The sequence below is a fragment of the Hippocampus bargibanti genome, linkage group LG06 (assembly GCF_051943395.1).
Source record: "Hippocampus bargibanti isolate YZ-2025 linkage group LG06, ASM5194339v1, whole genome shotgun sequence".
In the NCBI taxonomy this organism is placed as follows: Eukaryota; Metazoa; Chordata; class Actinopteri; order Syngnathiformes; family Syngnathidae; genus Hippocampus; species Hippocampus bargibanti.
In genome coordinates, this window is record NC_142739.1 from 27026260 (window position 1) to 27044873 (window position 18614).

General features: G+C 40.9%; 2 protein-coding genes across 2 annotated transcripts in view; both read left to right on the top strand.

Moving 5' to 3' along the window:
- The window catches only part of LOC148897056 (uncharacterized), a 19140-nt gene extending 5368 nt beyond the window's left edge, over positions 1-13772 (top strand). The window contains 4 exon segments of the mRNA XM_088997861.1: positions 21-166; positions 4955-5096; positions 7506-7641; positions 11109-13772. Of these exon segments, the coding sequence (XP_088853987.1) occupies positions 21-166; positions 4955-5096; positions 7506-7641; positions 11109-11205 (521 nt within the window). The 3' untranslated portion in view covers positions 11206-13772.
- Positions 13773-16786: 3014 nt separating this feature from the next.
- cadm4 (cell adhesion molecule 4) overlaps positions 16787-18614 on the top strand; it is a 218583-nt gene continuing 216755 nt past the window's right edge. The window contains exon 1 of the mRNA XM_088998548.1: positions 16787-17047. Within this exon, the coding sequence (XP_088854674.1) occupies positions 16975-17047 (73 nt within the window). The 5' untranslated portion in view covers positions 16787-16974. The remainder of the gene's footprint in view (positions 17048-18614) is intronic.

Consider the following 18614-nt stretch of genomic DNA (forward strand, 5'->3'; position numbering starts at 1 on the left):
TTAAATCTGTTTTATTGTAGACTTGGAAGAGGTGCACTTTTCCAGAGAGGGCTTTGACAACATCCTGGATCTGTCACAGGAGATTCATGTACAGCAAGGAGACGACGTGGCACTCAAATGCTTGGCCCCCTGTTCAGAAGAGCCCAACTATAGTTGGTATAAGAAGGTGAGACTTCAACTTTAACTTTTTTTTAATTTTACACCAGAAAGTGGAAGGCAAAAAGTGTGTATTCCAAACATTAATTTCCCATAGGAAACCATTAAAATGTGAATAATCCATTTCCGGGTCCCCATAAAACATACTTTTCTACAAAATAAGCCTTAAAAACGACACAAAATATATATTATTTTATGTATAATAAATGTGCTATTGTATTGTAATTAAAGAAAGAAACTGTACTTTTTTTATTTACCTTTGTGATGGTTATTCTACAAGTGATTGACATCTATAGCTTCTCCCATTAGATAGGTTTTTACATTTTTACTTTCTGGTAGTTTTGTACTGTGTTGTTTTAAAAATATACAGTGATACCTTGGCTTACAAACTTAATTGGTTCCCAGAAAGTGTGTGTCAGGTGAAAAGTGTGTCTTCCAAACATTAATTTCCCTTAGGAAACCATTAAAAATGAGAATAATCCGTTCCCAGGTCCCGATAAAACATAATTTTCAACAAAATAAGCCTTAAAAACGACACGAAATATACCTTATTTTATGTATAATAAATGTGCTATTGTATTGCAATTAAATAAATAAACTGTACTTTTATTATTTACCTTTGTGATGGTCGTTGATGTAGTTGCCTGTTGATGACATCCGAGTGAACTTGCCGTGCTTTCTCTGCGATAATACCCTAACTCACACTGTCCCCTGCTAGCTGCTTTTCATTATCCAAATCAACAGAAGTTTTTCAACCTCTTCTATTGCCGGAGACCGTTGCTTAGACAACACAGAATCACCCTTAGCCACACGTAGCAATGGTTAACTTAGCATACTGGTACCGGGACGCTAAGTCATCTTGAAGTCAAAATAGCAAAAAAAAAAAAAAAAAACGTGACACAATGCAAAAGACATATAGACAGTGATTCAATCTTAAGCACTTTCTGAAGCCTCTTTATTGTATGAAGAAGTTCTAGATGAGACAGGAGAGGATCAAGGCGTCCTTTTCACCAATGGATCAGGGACGTCATGGTGAAATGTGCACATCTGCTACAAGCTAAATGTTGACAGCAAAACACAAAGCTGTTGTACCCACTGACAAAAAGAGATTGTCTCACATCTCCCTGTCACGCGTAAATCCGCTTCGATTCCATGCCGCGACAAGAAAGCATCAAACCCCATCGAGGTCGACTTTAAAGCAATGCCGCTTTCATTTGACTCTCGGGGCAAAAAAAACAACAAAACCTTGAATTATTCACACGCCTGCGCAGGGAGCCGCAGCTCGAGGGAAACGAATGTGACGCGGCATGACATGAATGTGCCAAGCTGGCCACATTTGATGAATTGGCAGATGCACACTACCTTCAAAGTCAACGTCAGAGGCCAAGGCAGACAATAGAAAATGTCAAATCGATAACGGTATTGATTACACCAGGGGGAGGCGGGTCAAAAGTCAAGGCAGCGTCGACATCATCATTCATGTCTTCGCTGGGCCACGATTGCGGTATGGTACTTTTTCAACCCTAGTCCACATACCGCAAAATATTCTTGTAGTTTTTTTTTCATGACTACAGCGATACATCAGCTTACGAACTTAATTGGTTCCCAGAAAGTGTGTGCAAGGCGAAAAGTGTGTCTTCCAAACATTAATTTCCCATAGGAAACTATTGAAAATGAGAATAATCCGTTCCCAGGTCCCCATAAAACATAAATTTCTACTAAATAAGCCTTAAAACTACACCAAAATATACCTTATTTTATGTATAATAAATGTGATATTGTATTTTAATGAAAGAAATAAACTGTACTGGATAATAAATCATTTTATTTACCTTTGTGATGGTCGTTGATAGCTTGATGGAATGGAGTGGGAGGAGGTGGGAGAGAGGGAGTTACTGTTCCTAAATTCCATAAGGACTGTAGGAAGAAGTGTTAGCCTATGTTTCATAGGCTTATGCCCAGGGAAGGACTTCTCTTCCTGTGTAACGAAAGTCCGGTTAGGCATCTTTTTCCAGAAAAAGCCAGTTTCATCAGCATTAAACACGTAATGAGGAACGTAGCCTTCTACTTCCACCATCTTGAGGAATGATCCCTTGTAAGCTTCGGATGCTTTATCGTCAGAACTGGCTGCCTCACCATGACGAATGACACTATGAATCCCTGTACGACGCTTAAAGTTAATCCAAATTACCAGACGTTTTTCAACCTCTTCTATTGCCTGAGACTGTTGCTTAGACAACACGGAAAGACCCGTAGCAACACACGCACCTTAAATACCTTCCTTGTTCCGAAGGATGGTAGCAATGGTCGACTTAGCATACTGGTACTGCGACCCTAAATCACATAAACGCATACCTCGTTCGTGTTTCTCAATGATCTCCTTCTTCTGCTCCACCGTAATTTTGTTTTGTGTCCTCTTCGGCTGAACAATAGCCTGTGGTGGGGTATCCACTTAATAACAAACCACGTCTGCACTGAATACACTGAAAGAAAGGAGGTGTGGAAAAATAGTCCGCCAGCCACAATGTGTGTTTCCCGAAAACTACAGTAAAGTCTCGTTATATCGATATCGGATATATCGATAGTCCCGGTTATATCGATACTATTTCTATGCACGCACGGAGAAAATTACATGCAAACAGGGTCGGATATATCGATAGTCCCGGTTATATCGATATTTTTTCGGACTCCCTTGAATATCGATATAACGAGACTTTACTGTAGTTCGTATGGCAAGATTCTACTCTCGCAAATTTAATGTTCGTGAGGCGAAAAGTTCGTTAGCTAAAGCGTTCGTAAGCCGAGGTATCCTCACCCTCTGTCGTCTGTTATTGTGTTATGTAATGCTAACCGCGTGTGTTTCCTCCCCGGTCGCCTGTCAACGTGATTGACAGCTTTGCCAGTCCCCCAGTCGCCCGGGTCACGTCGGGTTTTCGGCCGTGTGAATGCACGTCTAGCATCCTAGCATCACCCCCCACCCCTTATTTTTGACAGACAGCAAAGCGTGGGCGCAACAGTAGCAGCCCGCCCGGCGGTAATAACAACGTGAAACCAACACAATCGGGCAGCCGTTGCCTTTGCCAGCTTGGAGATTTGCATACAAAATGCTACTTTGGCTAACCCTGGCGTTTTTGTTCCTTTTTTAGCGGGGGCGGGGGGCAATCCTCTTAATTCTAATGCCTTCCAATTGAAATTGCCTCTTTTTTGGCAGGCGTGTTAGCTCCCAGGAGCTAAATCGTTTTGTTTTTTTTTCTTTTCGCGGGTTGTTGTTGTGTTGCTCCTTAGCACCACCGCCGCATTTGTTTGGCTGCTGATTTGTTTGTCTGCTAATAGTGAAAGCTATTTCCGTGTCAGGATTCATCCCTTTGCTCCCTTGCCATCTCATTACGCCTTGTAACGCCCGCGCACGCCGTCGTCGACGGCGCTACCGCTAACGCTACCGCTGCCGCATTGCTGATTATCTAGGTTGTTGACTCGTAGCAAGCCGGGCATTGTTTTGCATCGTTCACAACGTCGAAGAAAAAAAATAGTTGGTTATTATTTTTAGGAGTTTGTCAAGTTTACAAGCTTTCCGTGTAGTCGCCTGTTTTAACCGTTGTTAACTCATTCACTGCCAGGAGTAAAAAGCAACGCACCACCTTTCAACCGAGGCCTCGTAGGAGGACAACAAACCACACTGTGGTATACATTTTAGTTCAGTCATATCCAATTTAGCCAAATTGTGGCCGCGTGTATCGGGCACTTCGGGAAAACAAACACACATGTATTCTAAAAGCCGCCATTTTATCCTGTCAGGAAAGGAAAAATGGACAATTGTGTTAGTGTCACCATTCGTAAGCAGGTCTTGTTTCCATATTGATCAGTTGCTAACCGAAACAGCAGCGCTCACCGAGAGGCGTAAAAAGTCTCTTGGGCGAATCGATCGCAAAGAGCGATCAGTCTTCCGGGGAGACAGACATGTGGTCGCTGCAAAATATCGGTCTGACAGCGTTGTTCAATCAAGATAAATAAATGCGCCATTTTCACTCATTCACTGCCAGACGATGTGCAAAAAATTTGTCCACTCCAGTGCCAGGGTTTTTGTCATTGTCACTCGAATGCCAGAACCCACAGAATGTTGAGTTTTAGGACTACATAAACATTCAATTCAGCGTAAGAAACTTTAGACTCTCTTCTTTCATCAGAAAAAAAAGAGTTAATTCCTAAGTTATATGGGTCTGGAGTTATCTGAGTTTGAAATGGGGGCGGTTGTAACCAAATACAATACAATACATACATTGAAGCTGTAACAAAGCGTTAGCATGGACAAAAGGCCCCCTCGTGGAGGGGGAAAAACATTGCCAGAGGTCTGACCAGCGCTTTATCGGCACCCCCGCGAGAAAAGCCACAACCCAAACAAATTCGGGAATGGCGCTTCACGTCACACTTTTCAATCAATTCGGGAATGGCAGCGAATGAGTTAGAAGTCGCTGTTCCCTGCGAGTATTGTCAATAGTATTAGCTTGAAATTTAGAGAAATAGCATAGTAGTAATAATAATAATAATAATAATAATAATAATAATAATAATAATAATAATAATAATAATAATACATTTCATTTATAAGCACCTTTCAAAACTCTCAAGGTCACTTTACAGTCACAGGATTTTTTCTTGGGTGCGGGTGAGCAGCGGCAGCCATTCGCTCCAGCGTTCACTCCATTGCAAAATCAGCAAACTCTCCATTGAGCATTCTACGCTAGCATGAAGCTAGCACACATTCAACCACTTGAACTTTCCGTTCCTCTTCCCCTTTCAGGGTGACGACTGGATCCTTCCCTCGCCGGTGTTGACGCTAAGGAATGTGAGCCTGTCGGACAGCGGCGTCTACACGTGTATGGCCGAGCATCCCACCGCCTCCCTCCAAAAAATGCGCGACATAAGCCTCGTCGTACTGCCCGGTGAGACAAACCCGCGAGGGGTCTTGCATAACCGTCATTTGAAAAAATAACGACCTGACACATGTAGACAGATAATATAAAAGCACTCACAGCCATGCATTCTTTATCCTCTGCAAGGAATGAGCTATATTACCACATCATTTTAACCGTTAGCATTGATGCTTGCTGTTTTAATAATAATAATAATACATTTAATTTCTAAGCGCTGTTCTTAGAGCATCAGTTATTCGAAACAAAGACCGACCCATGTGGACAGATATATTAACACACTAACAGGCATGTATTCTTTATCCTCAGCGAAGAATGAGCAATATTCCCACATCATGCTAATCGTTAGCATTGACACTTGTTTTACAAGCCTCGGAGCAACCGTTATTCGAAACAAAGACCGACACATGTGGACAGATGTATAAAAGCACTCACAGGCATGCATTCTCTATCCTCAGCAAGGAATGAGCAATATTACCGCATCATGCTAACCGTTAGCATTGCTGATTTACAATTCTTAGACCAACCGTTATTTGAAACATAAAGACCGACACATGTAGACAGATAATATAAAAGCGCTCACAGTCATGCATCCTTTACAACGAATGAGCAATATTACCACATCATGCTAATCGTTAGCATTGACACTTGTTGCTTTACAAGCCTTGGAGCAACCGTTATTTGAAACAAAGACGGACACATGTTGACAGATAATATAAACGTGCGAACATGCATGCCTTATTTATCCTCTGCAAAGAATGAACAATATTACTGCATCATGCTAACCGTTAGCATTGATGTCTGTTATTTTAGAAATGAAATGTATTATTATTAATACAGTAAAGTCTCGTTATATCGATATCGGATATATCGATAGTCCCGGTTATATCGATACTATTTCTATGCACGTACAGAGAAAATTACATGCAAACAGGGTCGGATATATCGATAGTCCCGGTTATATCGATATTTTTTCGGACTCCCTTGAATATCGATATAACGAGACTTTACTGTATTATTATTATTATTATTATTATTATTATTATTATTATTATTATTATTATCACAAGCCTTAGAGCAAAGGATATTTGAAACATAAAGACCCACGTGTGTAGACAGATGATATAACAATGCTCACAGGCAGGCATTCTTTATCCTCTGCAAGGAATGAGCAATAATACCACATCGCGCTAACCGTTAGCATTGACGCTTGCTGTTTTACAAGCCTTAAAGCAACAGATATTGAAAACATAAGGACCCACACGTGGATACAGATAATATAGCAACTCTCACAAGCATGCATTCTTTATCCTCCGCAAGGATCACGCAATATTACCGCAGCTTACGCAAGAGTAACCTGTAGCCGTCGTCAACTCCATATGTTTTTTACGACCCCACCGAGGTGGCCGAGGCTCACACACCAGAAGGAACGGCACAAATGTTCCCTCTGTTTTCCGTTGCAAGCCTTGCGTCACCTCCCCAAAGCGCCTGATCGCAGACGAGCGTAATGAAACGTGAAAGTCGTCCAAGTCACGTCGATTGAAAACGCAGTCTGGTGGTGTTCCCGCCGGGTCGACGCGTCGTCTTCTTCCCGGCAGGCAAAACTGTCTTTCGTTTTTGTCGCTAATTTCAGGACAACATTTTCGACTAATCCAATTAGAGCGCCTCATCTGTCTCCATCATCTTTATCGGTGACCTGCGAGAGGACGGCCGCGTTGGGATTCGTCGGCCCGTTTTCAAACGCCGTCCTCGCTCACGCACTAAAAGTGTCATCAAGCCACCGTGCGTTATTTATTATGAGGGAGATCGTACGACTGCGGCAATTGACTCTCGGATTTCCACTCGCTTCTCCTCGGAGCGCTTCTGCTAATTAAACAGGAAATCTCTTGGGGTTGCTGATAATGACTTTTCATCCTTGAAGGGCTCTGGAATGTCACACTTGTGTCGGAAAAGCGGCAGGTGGATTTGTTAAAAAAAAAATACAAATAAAGTGACATCAGCGAATTTTCCTGCTGGCTATAGTGCACAGGTGTCAAAGTCAAGGCCCGCGGGCCAAATCCGGCCCGTCACATCATTTTTTTCGGCCCGCGAAAGCAAATCAAACTTGTTAAATTCTATGATGATTGCTAAAATCTAAGCCAAAATTTCATATTTTTGGATGTCAACCACAATAAAAGTCATTATTCTTGACTTCAGATTTGAAAACGAGTTATTCATTAATTTGCTTTGTGCTCTATATGTAATATTTGAAGGGATTTAAACATTCTAATGGGTTTCCCAAATTCATATCCGTGTATTATTATTACCCGTGTATTATTATTATTATTATTATTATTATTATTATTATTATTATTATTATTATTATTATTATTATTATTATTATATGATTCCACTTGACGCCTCCACGACTTTGATCCGCAGAAAACGGCAGACAATTCGATACTGACTTGGGCGGTCTAGTGCTGATGATGTCCTGGATGGCGACCTGCAGCATCTCGATGCTCGCCATGAGCGTGTGCATCTACCGCAGGATGAAGCGAGCCAAGGTTAAACCCGTGTAAGTGATGCGCAATATCTCGACGGGAATCTTCCGATGTGACGTTATGTTAAATTAGTCTAGTCGTTTCATTTCAAGATAGTTGGCATCAACAAGTTAATCAAAATGGGTACAACCGATGTCTCCGAACATGTGTCCATAATTTGTAAAATGGCTTCAAATGATATTTTACAAAGATTCCACTGCATATAGCTATATTTTATGTTTTAAGACTTGCGCTGAATATTCCGGAAGTCTTGTTTTTGAGTTGGTGACGAGTCCTCACGTTACGGCACTGAAGGAACGCCCCTGAACGAAAAAAGGACACATTGTAGCAGTCCTTCCATCACATCAATGCGTTTTGCTGTACTTGTTTGGTCTGAAAACTTCATATTGCACCAAAAAGAGGCAGAAGAGGTCGACAAAGCTCCGTGTAAGGAATTTACCAGCCTGTGGAAACGGGCTGATCAATTCCTTACATGCAGCTTTGTCTCAATTTTCTGCCACTTTTTGGTGCTACATTTCCCCCCCAATGTTGCCTCAAAATGGCACGGAATGAATTATTTAATTGATTGCAAACATGTATGCTTTCCTCTTCAGAACTATTTGAATCATATTCATAACTGGATGAGTAACAAGAAAGCATATTCTCCGAATCTGAAGCCATTGTTTTTATTCTCCAGCAAGGCAAGACGTCTTGGGGCGACGTCACGAACAAGGCGGCGGGACCATTGAAACTGGCCACTTCCGGGTTCATTTTTTTGGCAGATTGTGGACACTTTAAGTCATTTGTATTGGTGTTTTGCATTTGACAAAAAATATCATATATTTTAGATGCTCTAAAACGTTTTTCTGATGTCAGTTAGGAAACAAAAAAGTGATGTCGGTTGTCCTTTACTTTTCATCAAAAACAACATAACTCTTTTTAGGAATGCAATATTTTTTGGTATTAAAAACGTTCCGCTGTGTCGTCAAACAGTAACAGTAAATATTATTGTTATTATTATTGTCGTAAATGTCTACTTTTTATGCTAAAATGCTGATTTCATTCCCATTCACTCGTAGCTTTATATTCTTCCCTCCTCTCTTACCAAATCGCAACTGCCTGCTCAAAACTTAAAAATGTCAAATGAATTCTCGCAACGTGCCAAAATTTCAAGGCTGGAAAAATTGCCGCTTTCTGCTCTTAAAATTCTGACGTAATGCTCACTTTATTTCTTGCTATTGCATTTTTTTTTTATTTCAAGATACAGTAAAGTCTCGTTATATCGATATCGGATATATCGATAGTCCCGGTTATATCGATACTATTTCTATGCACGCACGGAGAAAATTACATGCAAACAGGGTCTGATATATCGATAGTCCCGGTTATATCGATATTTTTTCGGACTGATTCTGATTCTGATTCTTTACTGTATATTATGTTTAGATAATTATATAACTACCTCCTCATCGTCCCACACAGTCCATGTTTGTGAAATGTTTCATCAGCAAACAGGCGCCGCCTACGCTACTGAGAGGGAAGCAACCTTTTGTGCAAGAGTGCATGTCGACGCTTGTCCTCATCAGCTGCGGTCGGTGTGCCGCTGTTCCCCCTTATCGCGTCTTTTGTGTGCGCGCCGGATATAAAAGCGCATCCCGGCAGGTCCGGGCGACCTGCCCGCCCTCGCATATGCGCTCCCGCGCGGCCCTTCGCCACCAACCTATTAACAGCGGCTTTAAGTCATTGCGACTATTTGAAGTGTCAAAAGCACCCCGGCAGCGAAACATTAATGGAAGTCACGTCAAAGTTGCCCGGCGACAGCGACTTAATGCGCACCGCGACCCCCGTCGCCGCTCGACTCGTTGACCTCGTCTCCACATGTGCGGGAAAATTAGCATTTTCATAGCAAATTGCCGGACTCATGCATATTTATGGAGCCCAAGTAAAAGTAGCCTTCTTCTTGAGCCTTTACAGTTACCTCAATCCCAAGACAATTATGAGCGTTAACATTCCTTACAACCTTGCCGCTTTGCAGCCATTGTGTTAAAATTTCAACTTGATGGCGATGTATGCGCACTTTCACACCACTATAGGGTTCATATATATATATATATATATAAGTGAGTAGGTGAGAAAGTAGGTTAATAAGTAAGAAAGTAAGTAGGTTAGTAAGTGAGTAAGTAGGTTAGTAAATAGGTAAGTAAGTAAGTAAGTAAATAAGTAAGTAGGTTACTAAGTAGGTTAGTAAGTAGGTTAGTAGGTGAGTAAGTTGGTTAGTAAATAGGTAAGTAAGTAATTACATAAGTTAGTAAGTAAGTAGGTTAGTAAGTAAGTAGGTTAGTAAGTAGGTTAGTAAGTGAGTAAGTAGGTTAGTAAGTAGGTTAGTAAGTGAGTAAGTAGGTTAGTAAATAGGTAAGTAAGTAAGTAAGTAGGTTACTAAGTAGGTTAGTAAGTAAGTAAGTAAGTAAGTAGGTTACTAAGTAGGTTAGTAAGTAGGTGAGTAAGTAGGTTAATAAAAATAAGTAAGTAGGTTAATAAGTAAGTAAGTAGGTTAGTAAGTAGGTTAGTAAGTGAGTAAGTAGGTTAGTAAATAGGTAAGTAAGTAAGTAAGTAAATAAGTAGGTTACTAAGTAGGTTAGTAAGTAGGTTAGTAAGTGAGTAAGTAGGTTAGTAAATAGGTAAGTAAGTAAGTACATAAGTAAGTAAGTAAGTAGGTTAGTAAGTAAGTAGGTTAGTAAGTAGGTTAGTAAATGAGTAAGTAGGTTAGTAAGTAGGTTAGTAAGTGAGTAAGTAGGTTAGTAAATAGGTAAGTAAGTAAGTAAGTAAGTAGGTTACTAAGTAGGTTAGTAAGTAAGTAAGTAAGTATGTTACTAAGTAGGTTAGTAAGTAAGTAGGTGAGTAAGTAGGTTAGTAAGTAAGTAGGTTAATAAGTAAGAAAGTAAGTAGGTTAGTAAGTAGGTTAGTAAGTGAGTAAGTAGGTTAGTAAGTAGGTTAGTAAGTGAGTAAGTAGGTTAGTAAATAGGTAAGTAAGTAAGTAAGTAGGTTACTAAGTAGGTTAGTAAGTAAGTAAGTAAGTAGGTTAGTAAGTGAGTAAGTAGGTTAGTAAATAGGTAAGTAAGTAAGTAAGTAGGTTACTAAGTAGGTTAGTAAGTAAGTAAGTAAGTAAGTAAGTAAGTAGGTTAGTAAGTAGGTTAGTATGTAAGCAGGTTAGTAAGTAAGTAAGTAGGGTAGTATGTGAGTAAGTAGGTTAGTAAGTAAGTAAGTAAGTAAGTAAACAACTAACTAACTAACTAACTAAATAAATAAATAAATAAATAAAAACAAAGGACAATTACTTTTTTGGGAGGGGGGGGTTGATAGTGATGGTGTGTCGGGTGTTCACAGGATTTTTCGGGTAATTTCGGAGACTAGCAATGTCTCTCAAGTCTTTGGAGCCTCTTCATAGAGTTCACCTGTCTTTTTTTATGGGTGGGGGGTAATTGGGGGGTTTCGCTTCCTTTAGCGATGATGACAGATCCCAAACCAATCCCATCTACAAGGACAGCACAGAAGCTCTCCACTCCACCGACGGAGACAAACAGCCTCTCGTCGCCGTATGATGCCCAGCGGCTGAAAAGATGGAGTGCGCGGACAGAGAGTGACGAATGGTGTCAGGTGGCTACTTAAGAGCCACTCTGATGCTTATCGATGATGAGCTCGCGGGTGAGTGACCGAGACGCTACGGATTGGATGCACAGAAATCAAAAGAAGTAGCCAGCTGAAGAAAAAAAAAAAAAAAAAAAACAATAGAAATATGGGAAAGTGTGAATGATTGCTTTGCGGGGGGGGACAAAAGGCAGGCAATTTTCTCCCGGCGGCGTGGACGAGTGATGAGCTATCCATTCTTAACATTGTTAGCCGCTTTTAGGCACTCGAAAATCAGTTTTCTCAGCCGTTTTTCCAACGGCAAGCTCATGTCGGGGTCTTGTTGATTTGCGCCTGATGTCTTCGTGGCGTTCCCATGACAGCATTTAACCCTTTTCCAGTAGCTTTTGTACGACCTCTGCGCTCATAGATTGTTGATTTGATCAGCAATATTTTCCAGACCGCCCACAGCCGCCGCAGCCGCCTGCGTATATTAGAGTGCATTATGATTAATAAACAGCATAAATGTACAATCAGTGGGAGTCCGCACACACATGTGGCGAAGCACTTTTCAAAGCATAAACACTTTAAATCGAAAACAAGTTGGATTCGGAGTACAGTGATACCTCGGCTTACGGACGCTTCAGCTCACGAACTTTTCGGCTTACGAACGTTAAATCCACGAGAATTTAATCTTGGCATACAAACTATTTTTTGGGATACACACGGAGCGCCACAATGAGTGATGTGTCCTAACAAGGAGCTGCAAATGGCAGCCGACTTTTTTTTCCTTTATTACCCGCTCCCAGTCTTCGGTTAAAGCCGCACGTGATTGGTCAAGATCCGTGGTCGAGGAGGGAGGGGTCACACGCAGCAGCACACAAGTAAGTAAGTGGGGGGAGGGGTTACAGAAAAAGAAACACACACACACACACACACACACACACACACACACACACACACACACACACACACACACACACACACACACACACACACACACACATGATAGGGAGACGACAGAGCTTGAAACAAAAAACAATAGTGAAAACAAACAAACGTGAAATGGTGAGAAAATGGATAGAAAACACAGTGAAATTTAGACTCGTTTCAACTTTATTGATAGTTCAAAGGCAGAGTGTAGACTGGAAGGTTAAAATATCACATCAATCAGGCTCCACAAATAACCCGCACAAGCCATCTGTACAATTTGAAGAAAGCATACAAGCAAGGGAACCAGCTATTAATGAAGTTTCTAGTGTGTCTGCCTGCATCTGTTGCTGTTGCAATATCACAAATTCCAAGATGTACAACCCAGAGCTCCTTGGGACACTTTATGCAAAAAGCTATCCATTCCATCAAGCCATCAACGACCATCACAAAGGTAAATAAAACGACTTTACTATATAGTACAGTTTATTTCTTTCAAAACAATACCATAGCACATTTATTATACATAAAATACGGTATATTATGTGTAATTTTAAGGCTTATTTAGTTGTAAATTATGTTTTATGGGGACCTGGGAACGGATTATTCTCATTTTATTGTTTTCTAATGGGAAATTAATGTTTGGAATACACACACTTTCTGGGAACCAATTAAGTTCGTAAGCCAAGGTATCACTAACTAGTGGTCGTACTCTTTGAGGAGCACAACTTTTTCGTTAGCATTTTCGTCCATTAGATAGCAGGAAACTTCTAGCTAGTTATCTTGTTAGCTAGCTAACAAGCTAGTTACATCAACACCCAACTAATTTATTAAGTGTTAAACTGGCTAATAAGCCAATTAACTAACTAACCAATTAATTAGCTAACTAACTAGCCAGTTGTTAGTTAAGCACCACTTTTGTTCGCATTTTCATTCATGAGTTCAGCTATTTTTTGATTCCAAGTATGGCCCACAAGCTAGTGTTTAAACAGCCTGGCATACTTTGAAAATTAATAATCCTGGCAACGTGTCACTCAAAACTGAGCCTTATTTTTACGCAGGCAGAATTGGCTCCTCGGTCTCGCGTATTGGATGTCATTAGATGTGTACGCAAGTGTAGCTAATCGAAAGTCACACATAAATACTCTCGGTGCAAATAACACTTTGTAGAAAAAAGTCAGATACCCTTGAAAATGCACTCATATATTAGTAGCCCAGATTGCTCAAATAAATGACTTTTGTTCTCATTTCTAATTCCGAAAAAGAATCGTCACGGACAACAAGTTCATCTATTTTTTTTTTTTATTCTTCATTGTCGGCGCTAACGAACACCAACGTGGTCTGAGGACGGATGGTTTCATCACGTTTGTTGGCCGAAATTATGTTTGGTTTTTATGCTACTTTTATTATCCGTTCGTGGCTAACGGCAGGCCGCTGTTAATAAACTGGGCAAAGTGGCAGTTTAACAGTGACACTTCATTAACATCCCGTGTGTCCACGCACCGCCGGGATAATGTTATTAAACTGATTATTCAAGCGCCCGTTGAGCAACGCTGAATGTTTTACACACTGTAAACGTTTCTCAGCTCAAACTACACAGACTTATTGTAGCTTCACGCCTCGGGGGGGGGGGGGGGGGGGGGGGGGGGGGGGGGGGGGGGGTGGTCCTTGAAGAAGTTCTATATGTGAAGCGAACAGTGGGTTCAAAAGGCTTCAACTGTGCACCAACTGTGAAACAAAACTTATTTTCGTGCGGTTTTGATGCGGCGTAGCTCGACTTGCGACGACGGTACTGAATCGTGACCGTTTCACCTTTGCGGTTGGCCTGTGGATGAATCCGTGGACAATTGCTTCCGGATAGAATATATTCATGTACAAAGAGACCTCAACTTACAAACTTAATTGGTTCCCAGACAGAGTGTGTAAGGCGAAAAGTGTGTATCTCAAAAAACAAATTCCCATAGGAAACCATTAAAATGGGAATAATACGTTCCCGAGTTTCCATAAAATATACTTTTCAACTAAATAAGCCTTAAAACTACACACAACATACCTTATTCTATGTATAATAAATGTGCTATTGTATTGTAATGAAAGAAATACACATTGTATCATAAAGTCACTTTATTTACATCATTTATGGCTTGATGGAATGGCGTTGGAGGTCGAAGGTCAAAGGGAATTGCTGTTTGGAAGGAGAGTCGCATTACATGAGGACTGTAATTAAAGAAATAAACTGTGCTGTAAAATAAAGTTTTATTGACCTTTTTGATGGTCGTTGATGGCTTATGGAAGGAGAGTCACCTTCCATAAGGACTGTTGGAAACTGAACCTCTGGTGCTGTTCGGTCGTGTGCTTCCGCCAAAGATCACTCCGCCAGCCGTGGTGGGTGTGTATTATGAAAATAGTGCTTATTATAAGGTTTAATTTTCATACATTTGACATTTGTAAGACAAAAAGTTTGTAAGATAAGGTGTTTGTAAGTTGAGGTCTCACTGTATAGGGTTTTAATAAGACTTCTATTGTACAGGTTTATAAGCAGATAAGATTTTTATATTTATAATACAGTGATACCTTGGCTTACGAACTTAATTGGTTCCCAGACAGTGTGTAAGGTGAAAAGTGTGTATCCCTGAAAAATAATTTCCCATAGGAAACCATTAAAATGAAGGCTGAAAGAGAAAAAATGGCTTTGGTTGGAGATTTACTGTTAAAGCCATTTTCAAGAAGGAATTTTCAAGAATAGAAGGACATCATTGAGAAAAGTTGGACAGCTCCGAAGCTAGCAAAAATAGCAAATAATATTGCAATTTTATGCGGTTATCATGAATCCACACATTCATAGTCAACATTCAAACAATTTTATGACAGTATTTATTAAATTTATGCTAGTCACAAGTTATTTCCTAACATACAGCACCCTCTAGTGGACGTGTAGTAAATCACACCACATTTGCAGCTTTAGATTGATTCAGACATAGCACTACTGAAGGCCTAGGAGTGACATGCCCGGCCCGCCACTGATTTTCCTAAAGATTAGTTTGCGAAAGTGTTGAATTCAAACTGAATATAGAAAATCATAAATATATTGTTTTTTTTTTATCTGCAAATATGTCTGGTGACATCTTTGCGTGACTCCCATTTCCAAAATATTTTGCCAAATGGATTCCCGTCAGGAGACGCGATGGCTCATGTAACGGTGAGGCCTCGGTTGCCAAAGCTTGCCGCCGTCACGCTCGCCTTGTTTTGTCCGCGTAGTCCGCATATGCTTTGTCACGCGGCCCGGGAATGAAGAAGAGGAAGTTTTAGTACGCACAAGCAGGTGTTTTCCGCTCATTACTCTCTGACAATGACCAATCTGCTGCCGGGACGATTTTGGCACAAAAGAGGGCTGTGTGGGCTGGGGGGTGGGGGTGGGGGGGGGGGCAGAATTTATGTCGAAAAAGGAACAAACACTCAATAATATTTTTTTTTGGGGGGTGGAGGGGAAATACATTCTCAAGGGTTCCACTTAAGGAGATAAAGATTCATCGCATGGCGAAATGAGAGGCACTTGAAATGTACACGAATCAAATCAGCTCCCCATTTTTCACCTCCACGTTCGCTACCATCAAGAAAAAAATAAAAATGTTATGACATCATATCTATTTTTTTAAATATCTGTGGTTTTCTTCTTTGTGATAAAAAACAAAAAACAAAAACAAATTTGGGTGTCATGAGTTAATTCTTTTTAAATTAATTTAAATCAAGCAAATTTACTTGAAACGGACCAAATAAACGGAGCTTTGAACTCGACGCTATTTGGGATGTGACGTTTAGTTTCTCCCATTCATACCCAACACGGAGTAGCCGTCAAAGTAACAATTCAAGATACTACGTCATATTTAAGGCATACTTTGATAGGTATTGATATTGATGTGGGCATAATCGATTCATAAAATAAATTAAGGTTCTGTTTGCATATCAAATCGAGTTGGAAATCGAAGCGAGAGCTAACGCAGTCCTCAATGTTGCCTGTGGAGGGCGCCAAAGATACAACATTGAAAAATACCGCGTTGAAACCATTACAATACAGTACATATTGATTTATATAGTTTAAAAAAACAAGAAAGACATTAAAAATATATAAAAAAACATTGTGCTTAGTACAGACTACCAATTTATACTAAAGCTCTTCGTCGACTCTTAAGACAATATGGGACCTAGACGTGACGTCACCGTCGACTTTCTTCCAAGTCCTTTTTCGCACTTTTAATGCGCAGCATATAAAGACAAATAACCCAAAGCGCCAATAATCCGTTTCACTCCCACCTCTCGCTTCGCTCGTATTAGCAATAAATTTCTTATTTGCCCCGCGTAGCATTAACATAGGGCGATCAATCACGTTATGGAGAGGAAAGGGGTCGGTGCATTGATTCTCAATCTACCCCCCCCCCCTTTCGGCTCCAGGCAGGTTCTTGCCTCTCCCTGGCGTTGTTATCAAAAGTCAGAACCAGGAAAAACCGGCCCGAGCCGTCAACCGGTCTCGATCTCTTTCGCTCTCTCTTTTGACACTCCGGCAAAGAGAGAAAGTGGGCGTGGCCGTAGTCAAACCGTAAGAAGAGTCCCCAAGCGGACGCGCGCGCGCCCTACGTAGGCAAGCACACAAGCGTGAGCGCGCATCAGCCCAGCCGGAACGAGCGCAGGTTGCCGGTGCGAGTGAGTCCACCGACGTCCCGCAAAGCCAACAAGAGGAATAACGACGACTCAACAACAACAACAAAAAAAAGAAGCAGAAAAGGACACGAAGAAGAAAGAAAGAGGAATATTCGACTATGGCGCTCGCGTTCGTGTGGAACTACGGCGTCCCTTTCGTCGCCATCGCCGTGATCAGCCTGGCGCACACCGGTAAGACACTGCTTGTTTTTTTTTTTTTGCTTCCTTTTTTTTACTGTTCCGCGTGCAAGTTTGCTTTGAGGGAGTTGGCGCTGGCAACTCGACTTGTTTTTGTGTGTGTTTCTGGTGTGTCGCTATATGGGACTTTTACAAAAGCCTGTGAAATGAAAATGTCAAAAAAAGTGATAAAGTGATAGTTCCGTTCAATTAGGATCGGAAGTGTGCAGCTGCTTCGATGCCCCCACCTGCCCCCAGTTGATTGCTTGTGACATTTTTTGGGGCGAATCAATTAGGGACGTTGAAACGTTGGATTTGCATTTTTTTGCATTTGGTTTTTCGAAGGCGAGAATGTTTGGCTTTGGTGAGCGGTGTCAGGTTGAAATATTCTGCCTTTGCTATTTGCAATATTTTGACAGAAGGGTGTAAAAAATACGAAAACAAAATTCTTGTTAACTCATTCACTGTCAGACATGTGCAAAAATGTGTCCACTCCAGTGCCAGGGTTTTTGTCATTGTCACTCGAAATCCAGGACCCACAAAATATTGAGTTTTAGGACGACATAAACATTCAATTAAGCGTTAGAAACCTTAGCCTCTCTTCTTTCATCGGAAAAAAAAGAGTTAATTCCGAAGTTATATGGGTCTGGAGTTATCTGAGCTTGAAATGAGGGCGGCTGTCCAAAATACAATGCAATATATATGTACATATTGTTTTTCTATAGGGCTTTAAAAACAACGCTAACATGGAAAAAAGGTAAATACTGCTATTATTATTACTATTATTTCACAATTGCGTAGCCAGCTACCGAGCTAGCTATCTATTTGCAACCAAGCTGGCTACCTAGCTAGCTTTTCCTTTCCTCTTCCTTTCATAACTTTGCTTCTGTGTTACTTCTGGGTAGAGTGAACGCTGGTGCGAATGGCTGCCACTGCTCACCCACACACACAAAAAAAATCCAGTGACTGTAAAGTGTCCTTGAAAGTTTTGAAAGGCGCTTAGAAATTAAATGTAATATTATTATTAGCTAGCTATTTGTCGTCTATCAGCTATTTGGCTGGCTATCTAACTAGCTAGCTATTAACTAGCTAGCTAGTTGGCTATCTATGAGCTAGCTAGCTAGCTTTCCATCTATTTCAGTTGCTTCTGGGTTGAGTGAACGCTGGCGCGTGTGGCTGCCGCTGCTCACCCACAGAAAAACTGATCTTGTGACTGTAAAGTCACCTTGACAGTTTTGAAAGGCACTTATAAATGAAATGTATTATGATAATTATTATATTATTTCCAAATTTATTTGGGAATTGAAAAGCATGACGTGGTGCGCCATTCCCGAATTTGTTCGGGTTTTGGTTTTTCTCGCGGGGGTGCTGATAAAGCGTTGGTGAGACCTCTTAGCAATGTTTTATTCACTTCCACGAGGGGGCAGCATAACCCTTTGTCCATGTTCACACTTTGTTCCAGCTTCATCTGTTGTTAAAGCGCTATATAAACCAATATGTGTTGTGTTGTGTTGTGTTTGGTACAGCCACCCCCATTTCAAGCTCAGATAACTCCAGACCCATCCAACTTAGGAATCAACTC